Genomic DNA, 16,300 nt, shown 5'->3' with positions numbered 1-16,300 from the left:
TATAAATAGCTTGAGCCGATTAACCCGGCCGGGGGGAAAGGGGGGAAGACACCGAGCACAGGAAACTTACATCCTCCGCGGCCATAGGTAGGACATCCTCGGAGTCCAGCACCTCGATTTCTTCCGCCTCCGAGCTGGCAGCCACAGCGGGGGAAGAGCTGGCGTGAGGCTCCGGCAGCCTGTCTCCCATGCTTGGAAGCGGTCCCCCTCCAGCCCCCGCCCCCCCCCCCCCCCTTCTCCTCAGATCCGTAAAGAAATTAAACCTAGCTGCTGCTTGGCAAACTTTCAAGCGCAGCCCAGCCTGCCTTCATGACTCCCGCAGCCGGGAGCGGAGGAAATCCTCCATCCAGGGACATCCAATTAGCGCGGGCAGCGCTGGCGGGCGGCATCCCGGCGGCCGGCTCCGCGCGGGGCAGGTGACCCCTCCCCGCCGCCCGCCCCTGCGGCCGGGCGCTGCCTGCCCCCCGCCCCGGCCAGGGCCGGCGCCTCCCCCAGCCCCGCCGGCCCGGCCCGGGGGGCGGCCCGCCCTTCCCGGCGCGGGGGAGCTGCGCGTCCCCGGGGGCTCCGGCGGGCACCGCCGGCAGCTGCAGCGCGGCCGGGGATGCGGGCTGGGCGGTGACACGACGCGGGGGGGGAGCCCTGGGTCGCCCCTTGGCCGCGGAAGGCGGTGCGGCCCGCCTGGGCACCGCCTCCCCTCGGGGCGCCCCGGCGGCGGCAGCGGGCAGCCCCTGCGGCGGGGCCCGGTCGGTCTCAGCGCTCCCGCCCGCCGCTGCGCAGGTGGCGAGGGGGGCTTTCCGCAGAGCAAACTTCCCCGTCCCGGGGAGTCTCACAGCCGGGGGCTGGTGTGGGGTTGCACATTTTTTACCGTAATTATTTGTTCCTATATGTCAAGATGGGTATCTTAACCATCTGGAGCCTGGACAAGGAACTTAAGGAATGCCTCGACCGAAGGCACAAATCCAGCAGTTTTAGCTTCTTTCAATCAAGTACAGAAATAGCAGGTTGGCAAGGGGGCAGGGCGAGCAGAACCAGGCTGATCCGCATGGTGCCAGCGCCTCTGCTTCCTGCTGCACCTACAGCTGAAGCCAGACAGAGCCCGGAGCTGGAGCAGAGAGGGTCCGGCACTGCAGGTCATGTTTTCTTGATGCAAGAGCTCCAACACCAGACCAGACCCACCTCAGCTGCAAGGCCAGAAGCAAGCCAAAGTCCCTTTTTTCTCTACAAATTTGTTTTAAAAACTAACAACAAAAAAAGCAAAAGATTCCACATAGGAGACCTCTGGAACGAGAATGGGATCCTCCATGCAGCACTAGCAGAGCATGCAGCAGAGATCATCTCCCCCATCCACAGCTGTCATGAGCTCCGTACTGTGTATTACTTTTGATCCAGATCAAATTTGTCCCACACAATGATGGGAACCACACAGGTCCATGCTTTTAGCCACTGGCTCCTAGCTTCTTAGTTACTAAAAGATTTTTCTGCAGGAAAAGGGGAACGGTGCCAAGTTCTTCCCATATGCCCACATGAGCTACACTTACCCACAGCCACCAGAGAACAGCAGGTTTCCACATCTCAGCATCCAGCGCAGCTGGCACTAACTTAAGGTCAGGGCCAAGGGCTAAAATATCATCCCACGCAGCTGATCAAGTCAGGCAAAGGGAATGATCTCCTCCATCACCTGATCTGATCCCTTAGCAAAACCAGCAGGAGACCTCAATCCTGCAAATGATCTGTATTTTGGGAACAAATGAAAGAGTTAAGAAGATAATCTCATTTTGTAGTACTGCCCAGATGCCCCATCCCGAACAAACATTAGAAAGGAATCTGTTATCTTCAAGGAGCCTATGGTTAAAAATTTAAATTTAAAATTCCCTCTGTTCATGGTTCTGAGCCCAGCAGATCACAATCCTAGCCAAAAGATACTTTTCCAAGAAATGTTCCTTCCAGTATTTTGAAGAGGTCAGCTAAACTTTTAAAGCAAATGCAAGAAGTAAACCTAGGACCTTTGGACCTGAAGAGCAGAACTTTTCCACCTCGGTATGCAGGCAGGAAAATAACAACAAAATAAAAGCTCTCCAGGGGTCTCCAGTGCAACTGACAAATGAGAGGGCTTCTTTCCCCTTAATGACCACAACTGTCATCATTGGTTAAACAGAGCAGACCTTCTTCAGGTTTAAAGGTGATTCCTTGAACATAGCACCCACTTCTCGCTTGTCTAGAGCCTGCCCAGCCTGCTCTCCCAAAGCGTAAGAATAGGCGCTACCACATCCAGTGCTTTTGAGAAGCACTAACCCACTTTACTCATACAACACCACCCCTGCCAAAACATCCCAGGCACTAAACAGCTATTATAAAAACAATTTCTTTTTGATTGAAAAACTAAACCTCATCAAAACTTCAAAACAGATGGATAAGCAAAAATATGCTATGCCAACAGAAAGAAACAGCAATCATTTAAAGATGTCTGTAGGGAGGAGGGAAGCGAGTTGTTAAAGTAAAGAGAGAATAAATGAGCTGAATTTCAGGGGTAACAGGTTTCACACAGTTGGGGACTGCCGTGTCAAAAGCTCTGTGTTGCCTCTGATTCCAGATGCTAGCAGGAAAATGCTAACCATGAAGCCTAATATAAATGCAATAAACAGCGAGAACCCCCCAGACCTTACCTTAACACTGAACTCCTACTAAACTGGAAAACTGCTGCAAAATTAGAAATTCATTTTTCTTCTCTAAGGAATGCTTTTCACTAGTGGTAACGATAGGGTTTTTTTCAGGGAAATATCTCTGCACATTGCACATATGAGCTAGTGCTGTGCTATAATTGTCACAGAAAGGAAATTAACAGTATTCTAATGAGGGGTTTTGTTACAGACAAATTATCATCTTCCAAGTCTGTGAGAGCCTCTTAATTTAGACTGTCATTTCTCCCCACTGCATACCCTGGTGACTCTACCTTGGAAAACAGTAATTGCTAGAGAAACTAGGGAACTGTAGGCCACCACAGAGCAGATGCTGACAGAAGACAGAAGGGCTTTGGAAGAAACTTAGCCAGAAAGAACTTGAGATAATAAACCCCAAACCATTTTCCCATTCAGTCAAGTAGGCAACCTTTTACATTCCTACTACTGCACACAAAATGTAGGATATACGTCCTTCCTGCATTGGAAGTGTCTAAAAAGGTCAGCTCGTGAATATACAACAAAAAGCCCTCAAAGTAGGGACCTAGCCAACATCTGTTAGCTAAGCCTCCTGGAGCAGATCAAAACTTTGTTCATGGGTCCTTTTTCCACCCAAAGTAGCCCCAAAGGGCTTTTACAAAACTGCCCAGCTCTCATAACTGGAACTAAATGGACCAACTTACCCAGCCTGATTAATGTACCGGCACTTAGCTAGCCAGCCAGCCCTGGAAGGCGACTTCTGAAGCAAAATACAGTATTTTGGACTAGAAGCCAAGAACACTGCACACAAACACAACCCTAGCAAGAAGTTAGATAGCACAATGTTGGGACTGGCTCAGACCAGTCGGATTAACCCCTTCATGAAAATGGCAAAAAATCTTTAAGGACCGCAGACAGTATGAGATTGCAGTTTAAGCTGTGCCCAGGAGGCAACAGTGGCAAAGAGCTCTTTCAGTGTCAATGGTAATGCTTGTGGCTGGGCTAACAAGATCAGTGTGAGTTAGACTCTTTGTGCTGCCTTTTGGCTTCTCCCTGGTTCATGGATACATGAAGAAGGAGTGGTGAGAAAAAATAAGCTCCAACCTCTTCTCTGATTTCTAATTTGTGTTGAAAGGCTATCCTTCTAACCTCCTATTCCCCATGTTACACTTAGAAATTTTTCAAGTCCAGCACTGAAAAAGTAGACTCTAGTCTTTCCACCTACAGCTCTTTTCCGCCCCAGTAGCTGTTATTGGTTGCAACTGGTTCCAATTGCCTTTTTGGTTATAGCTGGGGAAATAATTAAATTTGCCATTAATCCTTTTTTGGGTGGTTGTGTTAAGAGGGAGCTCTCCTATCTGTTGGTCAGCCCTACAGTACTGAAGATAAGTCTCTGCTCCTTTTTAACTGTCACCTGATGGGATCACCGCACACATGGTAGCTCCATTGAAAATTGAAAGAATTGTTTGAAATGGAGACCAATTTTTAACTCAAGGTTAATTTCCAACATAAAATCAAGTCATGCTTACAACTAATCCTGAACTGACAAGCTTTCAGACGGGAGGTCAAAGCTGAGGGGTGAAGGATGTGTCTCCAAGGAAGATGAATTGAGGTCTTTGTTCCTCCCAGTGACTTTACACCACGGCCAGGCGATTCCCACAGCAGACTGAATGGGAAGAGGATATGGAGTCTGGTTTTGGAAGATACAACAGAAGAAGTTGTCAGGAAACTGATAGGCTCAGAGGAAAGAAATCACCGTTAAGGAGCCAGAGTGAGCAGAGCTGACTGGGCTGCTCCCTCTCCCTACCAAGCAGCACTCAACAGCAATAGCTCAGCTCCTTGGACTTTCTCCTTCATGTGCTCCGTGAGTAGAAGACTTTCCCCTCACGGTGACTATAATCCTCATAGGATCCAGGAGGCCTCGGCCAGTGGTTCAGTGAAGACCCTAACTCTTGCATAGGTGGCACAGCCACACGGGTTTCCCTGAGGCCACTCGCCCCAGCAGAGCCGCAGCACTTCAATTCCAGGACTTGGGCTCTCTCCCCAACTTTCAGGCTAAGCAAATTCCTCCCCCTAAGCCACTGGAGAAGGCCCGGTTCTATAAAGGAGCGCAGCGACCTGTGCCGCTCACCTGCGCGCTGGGAGGCCCGGCCGGTGGCAGCGCCTCCCCTCAGGGCTGCGGCCTTTCCCGCCGCGCCCGGCCCGCCTTTTCCTCAGGGGCCGTCGGGCCTCCGCGCTGGGCGAGGGGGCGCCCACCGCGGCCCTGCCCCGCCGGTGTCCGAGCAGGGCGGGGGGGCGCCCACCGCGGCCCTGCCCCGCCGGTGTCCGAGCAGGGCGGGGGTTGCGCTGCCGGAGCCGCCCCTCAGGGCAGAGCCGAGGCGCCGCGCTCCCGCCGCCGTGCCCACTGCCCTGTCAGCTCGGCCGCAGCGCGCCCCCTGGCGCCCGCTCCCGCCGCCCCGTGGCGCGAACCGGCGGGCCGCCGCAGGTCCCCCGGCGCGGTGCCGCCTGCAACAGCCACCGCGAGGCGCCTCTCCAGGCGACACCGTGCTTAATTATCATGCGGTTACTCACCGCGGTAGCGACCTGGGAGCTGCCCTTTACAGCAAACGATTCCGTCAGCCAGTCCGAGGCCGGGCCGCCCCCCCGAGCCGCCCCTGCCGCAGCCCCGCGCCCTGGGGCCGCGCTGCGCCACCTGCTCCGGGGGGTCCCGGGCGTCCCACCGGGCTCCCCCACGGAGAAATCCAGCACAAGCTCCCTCCCGGCGGGATGAAACAGAAGCGGCTCATTGGAACAGCAGCCACAACCCTCCAGTACCTGGCGCAGGTGATGAGCTGTGTCGTTAATATAATAATATGACAGGTGTGTGGGAACCGTCACCGAGCATCCAGAGCGCGGTATCAGGGATTTGGAAGCGTTTTGGAACCCACAGCTGCTGACTGGTTTAATAGAGCAGACCTCCCCCCCAGGACCCTGACCTCGGCGAGGCCAGGCAGTGCTCCGGGCCGTCAGCCTCTCAGAGACACTTCACCATCCGTACAGTGGCAGTCTGAGATAGATTTTGATAAATGGAGTCCTGAAATAGCCTTTCAGAAGTGCATTGGGGGGGGGGTGTGTGGTCATAATCAGCAGTGCTAAGATCTGCTAGGTGAGAATTTCCTATTAGGAAAACAAAAGGGAAACTCTCAAAGCGTCAGAGTATCCAGCCTTCCCTGCTTGCTTGGATGCTACAAGATCAACAGCCCCAAGTGTGCAAAGATCCCTGCATATTAACTTGCACTATCACAGCGGTCTTCCTTCTTATTTTCTATCACAATCTGGTCTCCCTCTACCAAGGCAGGTATGTTGCACTTAAACAAAAGAAAAAAAAAAAACCAAACACAAACCCCCCAAGGTATCTGTCAGTCCCCAAGAACACATCATGCACCTTCTGGCTCTTCCAAGTGCCATTGCTGCATGGCACCACAAGCTCGTGAATCGTACTGTAAAAATTCAAGGACTGGGAAACATTTGCTTGCTCGGGTCATCAGCTCAAAAGCTCTACACAACACTAACGGATTTATTTTCTGCACCATGGGTATCAGAAGACATCTCACAGAAAAAGGGCAGGAAATACTGTTCAGCTATGTGACACACCTTCCACAAGCACCATCCACATCACATTCAGTAACTGGCACTTGTGAGACCGTCCTGTACGGTGTCCAGTTCCAGGCTTCCCAGTACAGGACAGACACTGACATATGGGAGCATCACTAGCAGGCAGGCACTGAGATGGGTAGGGAGCTGGAACAGGACACAAAGACAGATTCAGTCCTAGGAAAAGCTGAATGTGGGGGAATCCAATTTCTGTGGTCTCCAGTTACCCAGCAGGAGGGAGGATACAGAGGTGGTCTCCAACCATCACTTTCCCAGGGAAAGTAAGATTTTAAATAAGAGCATATACACCTCCCCAGAAAAGTATTAGCCCTCTTCTCGTCAAAAACTTTTAAGAAAGTAAGTAATTTGCTAGACAGAGTGTAATAGTTTACAGACTGGGAGCTTCCTAATCTTCTGGTGATAAAACTCTCTCATTCAGCTCCTCTCACCTTGCTTTTCTGGGAGGTCAGTGTAATAGACAGGCACTGGCTTTCCCAAACAACCCACTGAACTATTTGCTCTCCTCTTCAGTTCGATTTTGCCCTTGACAGTAAAGACAAAGTTCATGGTTGACTATGCATTTGTGTTACTGCTTTACAATATCACAGAAGTCACTTTTCTGATAAAAATCTGAAATAAACCTCTAATGGAAGCAACACAGTCGTAAGATGAAGCAAAGAAACTGCACAGCCAAGATATTTAAGCTCCAACAACTGACAGTATTCTCTTGGATGAAGGACAAGGTTTTATAAGGACCACCTTTCAGGGCAGGGGAAGGAGGGAAAGAAAAAAAAAGAAAAATATAAACACACACACAGTACACAGTTATTTTATTGAAATACTTGAAAAGGCCAGCAATGGAAAAATAGGTTTGTCATGAGGAAATAATATTTGACTTATTGATCATTAAAAAAGCTGTGTCTATAGGTAATTTAGCCAGTTACAGAATGCACTGTGATCCATGCAACTAACATACTACAGTAGAATAGGCACTGTGTACTATTTTATTTTTATCTTATACACAGCTTTCAGCAGGTATGATTGACAGATGTGAGAAATTAAACGGCAACACTTTTCAAATTATAAACATTTATAATATACAAATTTGCTTATCTGATTCGTAAGGGTTATAAAACAACATAGTGGAAACTGAAAACCACAAATTACATACAGCATATGAAGTTGATCTGGCAGGTTTTGAAGTTTATGGTTTCCTTTTAAAAGAAAAATCAGAATGCTAAATATGTCACTGGTCATGTAACATACAAAATCATAGGCCAGGATGGCAACAGTGACTTTGTCTTGAAATACGTAATTAGTGAGGAAATTTGTTCATGAGTTAAAAAGAATAGATGAGAATGAAAATCACAAATTCTGCCTGGTGTAGCTTATAGTCCAAAAAAGATGAAGTCACTTCAGATCAATGTAAATAAATAAGCAATCCTTGAGGAAGTATGATCCTCGAGTTAAACCTACTCTCTACCGAAAATGAACTTCAACTATACACTAGTGTGTCACCATGATGAAACATCTAAGAACAGTATTTTGAACAGCTTGTTGGGAAGCAATGTCTTACTGCTTTAATATGTACAGGTTATTTACAACAAATTCCCTTTTGGCCTCACAAGTCAAGCCATTTTAGCTGGCTGTTAAGATGCAATTTTTTCCCCACGCATTATGCAATACTGTAGTTAGAGCTATAATTTAAAATAATCTTATGCATGAATTACAAATATTAATAAAGTAACTCTGCATATATAAATATTTCTAGCAGAATTTAAAGCATTCAGAATGTACATAAAAGTTTGGGTTTTTTATTTGGTAGGGCCAGATGTGCTTCTTCTCAGATCATCGTTGCTTTAATAATGCTTTGTACATAGCAAAACCCAAAACTGCAAAGACAGTAGCACCAAAACTTGCTCGGAGCCAAAATGTAGAACTCTTGAGGTCCGCTTGTGTCACATGCCTAAAATTTAACACACATATGAAACCAGGTTAATTCCATGACAGGAATACCAGACAACTTGTGCTAAACTACTCTGCTTTTGGAAATTCATCACTACACTTGTCACAGGCAAGCAGCTTACAGTTCAGCCTTACAAATACTTATACAGTCATCTTACTTTTCTTAAAAGCTTAGGATTTGATCTGCAGCCCTGATGACATAAGTAGATCTCACTGAAGTCAGAGAGCTCACACGGCTGAAGAGAAATGCAGGGGCAGATCTTTAGTCATGAATGTAGGGAGGGCAGTGTGTCATCTTTGAGAATACCAGCAAGCATTCAGAAAAGGAAAACAAAAATAGCTAGCAAATAATTAATAACCCATAGTGAGAACAACTCTGTCCAGCACAATCCTTTTTTTAAAATGTTGAGTTTGTGTATTTCTGCTTTTCCATGAAAAACTTTCTATTCCTGTTGAGTATCTACTTATACTTCTTTCAAAAAAAACGTCTACTGACAAGTAGCAAGTAATATTTTTCCAAAAGCTAGAATCAAAAGGAGCATTTGTAAATCCCTTTCTTCCCAGTACAGTCACAAGAACAGCAATAGAAACAGTCATCCAATACCAAGCTGAAAGCTAAAGTGCTAGTGAAACAAGCAGTGACAATGGCATCAACAGAAAAAGACAAGATGTAACAACAATATGAAGTGACTATATGACATAAAAAGCCACATCTTGCATGACAGTAGAGACAGCCAATGACCCAACTCTCCCAAATATTGCAAGAAGTCTGTGAGCATGCTCAGTTAAACACGGCTAGCCAACCTCAAAAGTAGTCTCAAGTATGACAGCTTACCATAAAGCAGGAGCTACCATTTAAAACAAGTTACCATAAATGCCATAATTCAAAGCACAAGTTCCTAAACAATAGTAAAGGGGTTTTTTTGTCTGCTTTTGTTTAAGATAGAACTTAAAACAGAACTTTGCTAGCCTAAGTATTTTAGCCTGTATTAATCGTCACAGGTTACTTGGTGAAAGCTGCAAAAGTATTAAGTAGAAGGAGCATACAGAGATCCTAAAACATACACGGTGCACGAGAGGTCATACAGTGTAAACTGCAGAGCTATGGCATACAAGCTGTTTAATAAAGCAGGAGTTGTTACTTGCTATCAAAATGCACAAAACCAGTTTAGGATATTCTTTAGCAGACATTTGCAGGAGCAATATAAGCCGTATAGATCAGTGTACTGTCATACTACATGCTGAAGAACTGGCTCTTTGGTGCATAAACCGCGAAACACAGTTGGTCTCTAAAAAATCCTAATCTTTTAAAAAAGTATCTTGCTGGGTTATGGAACAGATCAAATTTGTCAATTCCTGCAAGCATTAGTTCTTCTGCAGCTAGTTTTGACAAACTCTCTGCAAACTAGATATCAAGTGGTTTGCTGATGGGAAGAAAGGGAGAAGGCAATGGCAAGGTCACCTTAGTTTGGCTGTTGTTACCTGTCTTCAAGTAAACGTGGACCAAGAGATGACTCCATGAAGATGGAATCTTCTACAGAGTTGACGGCGTGCACCTGCTGCATAATACTGCTCTCCTCGTCTGCTAACAGCATGGCCCCCAACTCATCTATGTAGGATCTTAACCTTTTTACACACATGCACAGTTTGCAGTTCATAGCATGGCTCAACAACAGCGAGTGTCTCAAATATGCTCAAATAACAAAGCCCAGAGGGTTTATAATTTTTAACCATCTAGTCCCCCATTTTTGTGCAGTTGTTAAAAACATAGTGCTTGGGGGAAAAACAAAAATAAATGGAGTTTGTACTTTTGGTAAGCTAAATAAAATATATGCTTTTAAGTACCTAAATGCCATTGCTTTAAGGACAAAGAAAACTGCTTAAGAAACTGAATCTTTTCCCACTCCATCCCCAAAGTCTCAATTTTCATGTGCCCACAGGATACTGCAATACTCCTGCACCATATGCATGAGCTAGAGTACCTGTGCCAAGCACATTGGAATGACTCCAACACATCAGCCCCAAAACTGACAAGATCTCATTACTGTTGATAATTCAATTAAAGACTGTGTTTTATCATTACATGTGGTGGGTTTTTTACTAACAGACTGTAAAAACCCTTTTCTTCACATCAGTAAATGATAAAACTTATCTGTGTATGTAAAATAAATCACTTGTAATGTAACATGTTTTCAATAGATTACGTGGCAAGTTCTGTTGGGTGAGTATTCGTATAACTAACAACTCTCAAGTTTAATTTGGTTAATTGAAACGCCCAACTATTTGTATAATTTAAAAAACATCCCTTTAGATGTGCAAATCACTGTTTAAATTGCAAATGAATGCTTTTGAATTGCCTCATAAAGCACTCTCTCCCATACTTCTAGGTTTTCTGATTTCTATCTATAATTTGCCTTGACTTTTGCACGTGTCCGTACCTAATGGTATGCAAGAATCACACTGAGCATGCTTCAGCCTTTTAAAAACAATTAATATATACTCCAGTCATGATAAAATCCTCTTTTAATGTCTAAAGGGAGAGTAAATTGGCTCTGATCCCTTTTCTAAACCTAACAGTAACAGACTCTTTCATTTAAATAAAGGAACTAAATCAAAGCAGGGATTTGTCCTATAACCTGAAATCTACTGACTTCAACAGGAAATGATTAGGGCCCTCTGAACATCTCAACTCAAAACTCCAAGAACACTTACTGAAATTCAGAACGCTATGGATAAATAATTGCTTTACATCTTTGAAAAATAACTCCTATTTTTCTCCCTTAAAGTGTTCCTTATGCTGTCATAAATGCAATTTTTGCAACCTTGATCCTTAATATTGTTTAGCTGCCATTAAAGGGAAAAAAAATCTGAAATAATAAAAAAGGATCGATGCTTGTTTCTAGCACAGGTTCTTTGACACGAAGGTGGCTGTAATGCAGAAAAGCTTCTCAATACATACTGGAAAATTCTACCACTTCAATAAATAATGTTAAAATTTTATTTCAGTGTAGTTGTGTTTATGAAGCTAATTTTCACCAGTGATAGAAATTATTACTGCCTTGCTAGTTAAAGAGTAACTCTGAATTAGAAAAAATACTCTCTCCAAGGGTAAAACGTGTATATGGATGTGCACATATACACACAGACAGTAGTAGTTAGGACTCCATAAATGAAGCTGTATTTGAAACTCTTGCTTGTAAGTAATAACTAACTTTCAAACCTCCCAAATAAATTTGGGATGTATTTAATTATAAAATTAGTTCCACATAGATAAGAAAGTCTAGAAATTTTACCTTCAACCTAAGACTCAGATTTTAATGCACATTTTGGAAAAATAAAAAAGATTTCATTCAACCTACCCTTAATAGTGAGTCAAGTAATTTGTCCCTTGTCGAGTAAGACCTCTGAAATCTCTACAGTTGTTCATTTAAGAGGCTTTAACAACTCACAAGAAGTTTGCAACATGCACTTATCAAGAGGTTAACTGAGCATGCCTGTCATGGTTACACACAGAAAATGCTGAGTTATGGGCCAATACTGACACTTTTCCCTAAGTCAGCAGCACAAGAATCCCAAGTCTGGGAAGGTTTAACCTTAACTATAAAAGTTCAAAAACATTCCTGTATTAACTACAAAAGCATTTTAAAAGCACAGTGGTGAGGCCAACAGGCTAGTCACATGGCCACTCACACCAAAATTATAAGCAAGTTAATGCAGCCAGCAAGCGGCAGCAGCAGCCTGCTCTGACAGACAATAGGTTCTAACAATAAAATATAAGCAATTGAATTCCAAAAACACCGCGTAACATACGCAAGATGCTGCAGCTTCCCTTCAGGCACACATTTTTCTAGGATGCAAACGAACTCCAGCAATTAAGAGTTTTCCCCCATGTATTAGTCATCTAAAATGTGACAAGTTCCAAGTGCATCTTATTATCTACAAAGCCTAAAAAGAATGTAAAATGCCAATTCAATATATTCTATTTGGAAAGAAATCAGGGGACACAGCTTTGCAAATTTCTACTCAGTATGGGTCATTAAGCAGTTTAGAGAAAGAAGTAAATAGGTAAACAAAATATTGTTATACTGTCCTGATTTGGGGGACACTTAAGTATAGGGACAGCTTTCTGCAATTAGATTTAATGGCAAAATACTACCGTTTTGAAAAAATAATCTGCATACACTGCACAGTGGAAAAAAAAAATCACGAGTTATACTCCTAAAACTTTCCCATTATTACAGGAAAATGTCTTAACTTTAATTTTATAGAAGGATGGTTTTCATAGAAAAATAAGTATCTTACAAATAATTTGTGAAACAATCATGTTTTATATGCAAGTAGAGCTTGACTTCTATTCCACAACATTCAAAAACTTCAGAGGGAACAAAAACATGCTCCAAGAACTCTTCCTCACTGAACAACACAATTCTCATGCATTAGAAAATTTTATTTTGAAATGAACTTAGCTGACAGAAAAATGCCACTACTATACAAGCAAAAGGCAAGTGAATGATTTAAAACCAAGAACGCAGAAAACCACACTTAAAATTGATGCTCTGGAGTTAAAAAAAAACAAACAAAAAAGCCAAAAATCCAAGCTCATCATTAAAGAAAGAGTTAGAATGACATAAGCAGAAACCTTGCTTTTAGGAAGAGAAAAACAATGTAGTAAAAAGAGATTAAGTGCCAGCCAGACAAATACAAACAAACACCTAAAGGATAGTAACAAGTCTCATACATGCATGTGTAAGTGCTTTGAATGCAGTGCCTTCTTCCTCAAAGAGCCAATAAAGCGTGATCCTGGGTAGTTCAAACCAACAATCCCATTCCTGCACAATAAACGTCTTCAAACTGAACTTCCACATTAGCCTACAAACCCTCGGGAGAGGCTCTGAAGTTTGCCCATAGAAGAGAAACTGAAGGTGGGCATGAACAGGTTTTTCAGCTGCACAGAGGCAATGTTCTTCCTTTAATTACAAAGGTGGGAATATTCAAATGCGGTAGCATATTTTGCCTTAGTAACAGTGTTTAAGTATTACTTAGCAACAAATAATACATAAAGGGATCCCAATATGAAAAAAATTCAGTTCACCTACTTCCACTGTCTAAAGGTTCAGAATTGGAAGGGATCAGGAGAATGAAGTACTCTTGAGAAAACTCCTTCACCCATCAGTTATCTTAACTTTGTGCCCAACTACGTGATCTAATGGTAAGCACTTGTAAAGGCAAAATAAGAAAAGTTATTTAAACTAACTACATCAGAAAATCCTTGATTCAAATGCTTTCTCTAATCTAATCACAAATCATTAGATTAAAAACACATCTAAGGACCTAACATTTTTAAAGAAGAAAACCATCTCTACCCTTCTAACTCTACAATTAGGAGCTATTCCCTCTTGTTTACAGGTAACTCAGCTCTACTATATATGTAGTTTTAAATAGTTAATGTACTGAATGGTGAATAACCTGTAGCAACAGTGTGTTTGGTAAGGTAACACCTCTGAAGAGCTAACTAGGAAAATAATTGGTGAGATGAAGTGAGCATGCTGGAAACCTGCAACAAACCCCTAGTGACTAACAGAGTGACTACAGACAAAGATTCTTGCAAATAATTCTTCCTTTCTCTAGGGTCAGTGGAAAGTATATGAGGAATTCTCTTTACCTTGAATTACAGGCTTTTTTAGGCAGTGGAAGAATCCTATGTTTATTCCACACTCTCTGATGACAAGGTGTGGAATGACAGCATCCTGAGACTTCTCATTAAAAGATTTCAATACCTCAAGTCCTTGACAGTATTTCAGAGGAACAAAGTGCAATGTCTAGTGCAGGACTGAAAAACCCCACAGGCCCGTACAACAGAGAAACAAGCCACAGCAGCTAACGCAGCAACTCATAATCATTCCAAAAAAGGAAGATGTGTTACAGAGGTGACTTCAGCCTCAATGATTAAGACTTGGGATTTTCTAGTAGTGACTACTGAATGATGTTTTAGTGTGACAATATATAAAGAGATTGCTGTTCCAAGGAATTTTTGTCTAAGGGATGACTGCTATAGAAGAGATGCAGCATAAACAGTCTCATTCAGTCTCTTCCTAAGCTAATGAGTTTTTCATCCTTCTTTGAATTCTCACTCTGTGGTTCACACTTTTATCTTGGATTACAGTGGTATTTCTCAGTGATGTTCAATACTGTAGGATGGGGATATCAGCAAGCCTCCTATGTGTGTGTAACTTGCATTTAAAGGAGACAGCTGCTCTCATTCGGAGTGGCTGCATCTGAAAGCAGTAAAAAGTAGTAACATGCATGAACCCAAGAGCATGTCAGGATATTCTAACCATGGCCTTCAAATACATACATTTACCACATTTATCACAGCTGCCTCCAAGAAGGCTACAAACAATGGAACCACCGCACTACAAACATTGTTCGGTTTGAACTCCCATTTGCTGGGGTGCAATGACAAGTGCTGAGGTGTTAGTAAATCGTGTGTCAAAAACTGCCTGCAGTACACACAGGACAGGGTATAGCACTGTTTTCAATGCTGAAAAACAGTTCTCTCTCTTTACCAATTGTTTTTTCCAAAGTATCTGCAAGTGTTTAACCTTTTACCACTTCTTACATGCTGCATTCTATTCAGAGAGGAATTGGATGTTAAGCGCACTAATTACTCTTTTAATATACCCACTTTTTGTGTAAACCAAGCATAACACACACAGAGAAATTCTATGAATTGCCAAATATCAAACTTGCAATTATAAACACGTAATATGTTATATGATGGTGCTGTAAGTCAAGCCGTGCCATTATGCTAATATCTGTGTAACTGCTATCTAAGAGGCACTACCTCTAATCAATACTAAACAAACCTATAATGTCTCAAGTGGGACATGTCACACAGATTTACAGACACTACTTAACTTGTATCACCAGTTCCCTAAAAACACAGTCCTAATTCCTCAGCAGTATTTTTGCAATCACTAAGTGCCTGAATCAACTACCAAATTGGTAATATTTCAAAGAAATCATTGGACTAAGCTCAAAAGACCTAAAGTACCTTCTTCAAGTTAAACAAATTTTGACAATTCTATGACAATTATTACAGTAAGTATCTGCCTATTTAGTGGTTATGGAGTGAAAAACCTGCAGTATATAAGGTTACCAATTGCTTTTTCAAAAAACCTTTATTTTAAAAGCACACCTGGTACCTAGTAAATAAAGTTAAGGACCTGTTAAGAACTGCAGTGAAGAGTTTGTTCTTTACAGATTGCAGCAAGTCTGAGTTGAGGAAGTTCTGACAGATGCAAAATGTACACCTGTTGCAGGCGCACATACAGCGTAACCGGGCATGGCTGCGAAAACACACAGAAGGACAGGAGTTGAAATCTTGCTCATAAAATCAGGTGCACATTAGGACTGTGCCACAACCGAGAGAGATTTAGGAATAAAAGGTACATTTGAATGAGTAAGGAGAGGAGAAAAAAATACACCGGGGAAGCAAGGGTACAACTACTGCTGTGCAGAATTTTAAGGTTAGATGTTCCATGTCTTGGATATTTTGGCATTACCACCACGTACAGATCTTAATAGGAAAGTACAAACGTGAATGAAAATGTTTGCTGAATTAAGTTTGAATGAAAGCATCTGAAGATTTCTGAGTATGTCTGCACAGCAATAGATAACACCCCTTTTTCAAAGGAAAGTAAGCCACATTTTCTACCACTTTGAATGCACACTTTACAAAGTGACAGTTATCCCTGCTTTTGCCACCCTAACAAACACACATGCTTGAAAACTAAGGGAGAAGCAGGAATATTGATATGACAGACATTTGGTCGGTGCTACACTTTAGTGGTTTCCCAGTATTCCAGCGCTACAAAATAAATACAAGAGAACAAAACCAAAAGCTTTACAAATCTAATTCAATAAATTCAGTTTCAAATATTAAAATAAAAATCCTATTATTTTGGGTGAAAGTGACATCAGTTCTATATAATTTAAAGCAAATGCCAGCTGTCATACTAGACTCCATCTGCTGTTAATATTTATGT

At 43.0% G+C, this 16,300-nt stretch overlaps 2 protein-coding genes and 1 long non-coding RNA gene across 11 annotated transcripts in view; all 3 read right to left on the bottom strand.

The window, feature by feature from the left end:
• RHBDL3 (rhomboid like 3) overlaps positions 1-196 on the bottom strand; it is a 73,106-nt gene extending 72,910 nt beyond the window's left edge. The window contains exon 1 of the mRNA XM_055726878.1: positions 71-196. Within this exon, the coding sequence (XP_055582853.1) occupies positions 71-190 (120 nt within the window). The 5' untranslated portion in view covers positions 191-196. The remainder of the gene's footprint in view (positions 1-70) is intronic.
• Positions 197-7,100: 6,904 nt separating this feature from the next.
• Positions 7,101-16,300, bottom strand: part of RHOT1 (ras homolog family member T1) — a 33,400-nt gene continuing 24,200 nt past the window's right edge. For 7 of the 9 annotated variants that reach the window (XM_055726647.1, XM_055726659.1, XM_055726672.1 and 4 more), the window contains 3 exons: positions 15,479-15,601; positions 9,735-9,878; positions 7,101-8,253 (listed from right to left, as the gene is read on the bottom strand). In XM_055726647.1, coding sequence (XP_055582622.1) covers positions 8,136-8,253; positions 9,735-9,878; positions 15,479-15,601 — 385 coding nt within the window. In that variant the 3' untranslated portion in view covers positions 7,101-8,135. The remainder of the gene's footprint in view (positions 8,254-9,734; positions 9,879-15,478; positions 15,602-16,300) is intronic. The other 2 variants (XM_055726687.1, XM_055726690.1) reach the window with 2 other exon arrangements.
• Positions 11,158-15,472, bottom strand: LOC114016393 (uncharacterized). The gene is made up of 2 exons (XR_003560823.2): positions 11,608-15,472; positions 11,158-11,552 (listed from the first exon to the last, which is right to left on the bottom strand). It is a non-coding gene; the product is annotated as an uncharacterized LOC114016393 (long non-coding RNA).

Source organism: Falco cherrug, chromosome 1, assembly GCF_023634085.1.
Source record: "Falco cherrug isolate bFalChe1 chromosome 1, bFalChe1.pri, whole genome shotgun sequence".
Classification (NCBI taxonomy): domain Eukaryota; kingdom Metazoa; phylum Chordata; class Aves; order Falconiformes; family Falconidae; genus Falco; species Falco cherrug.
This window is presented reverse-complemented; position numbering and strand designations above follow the sequence as displayed.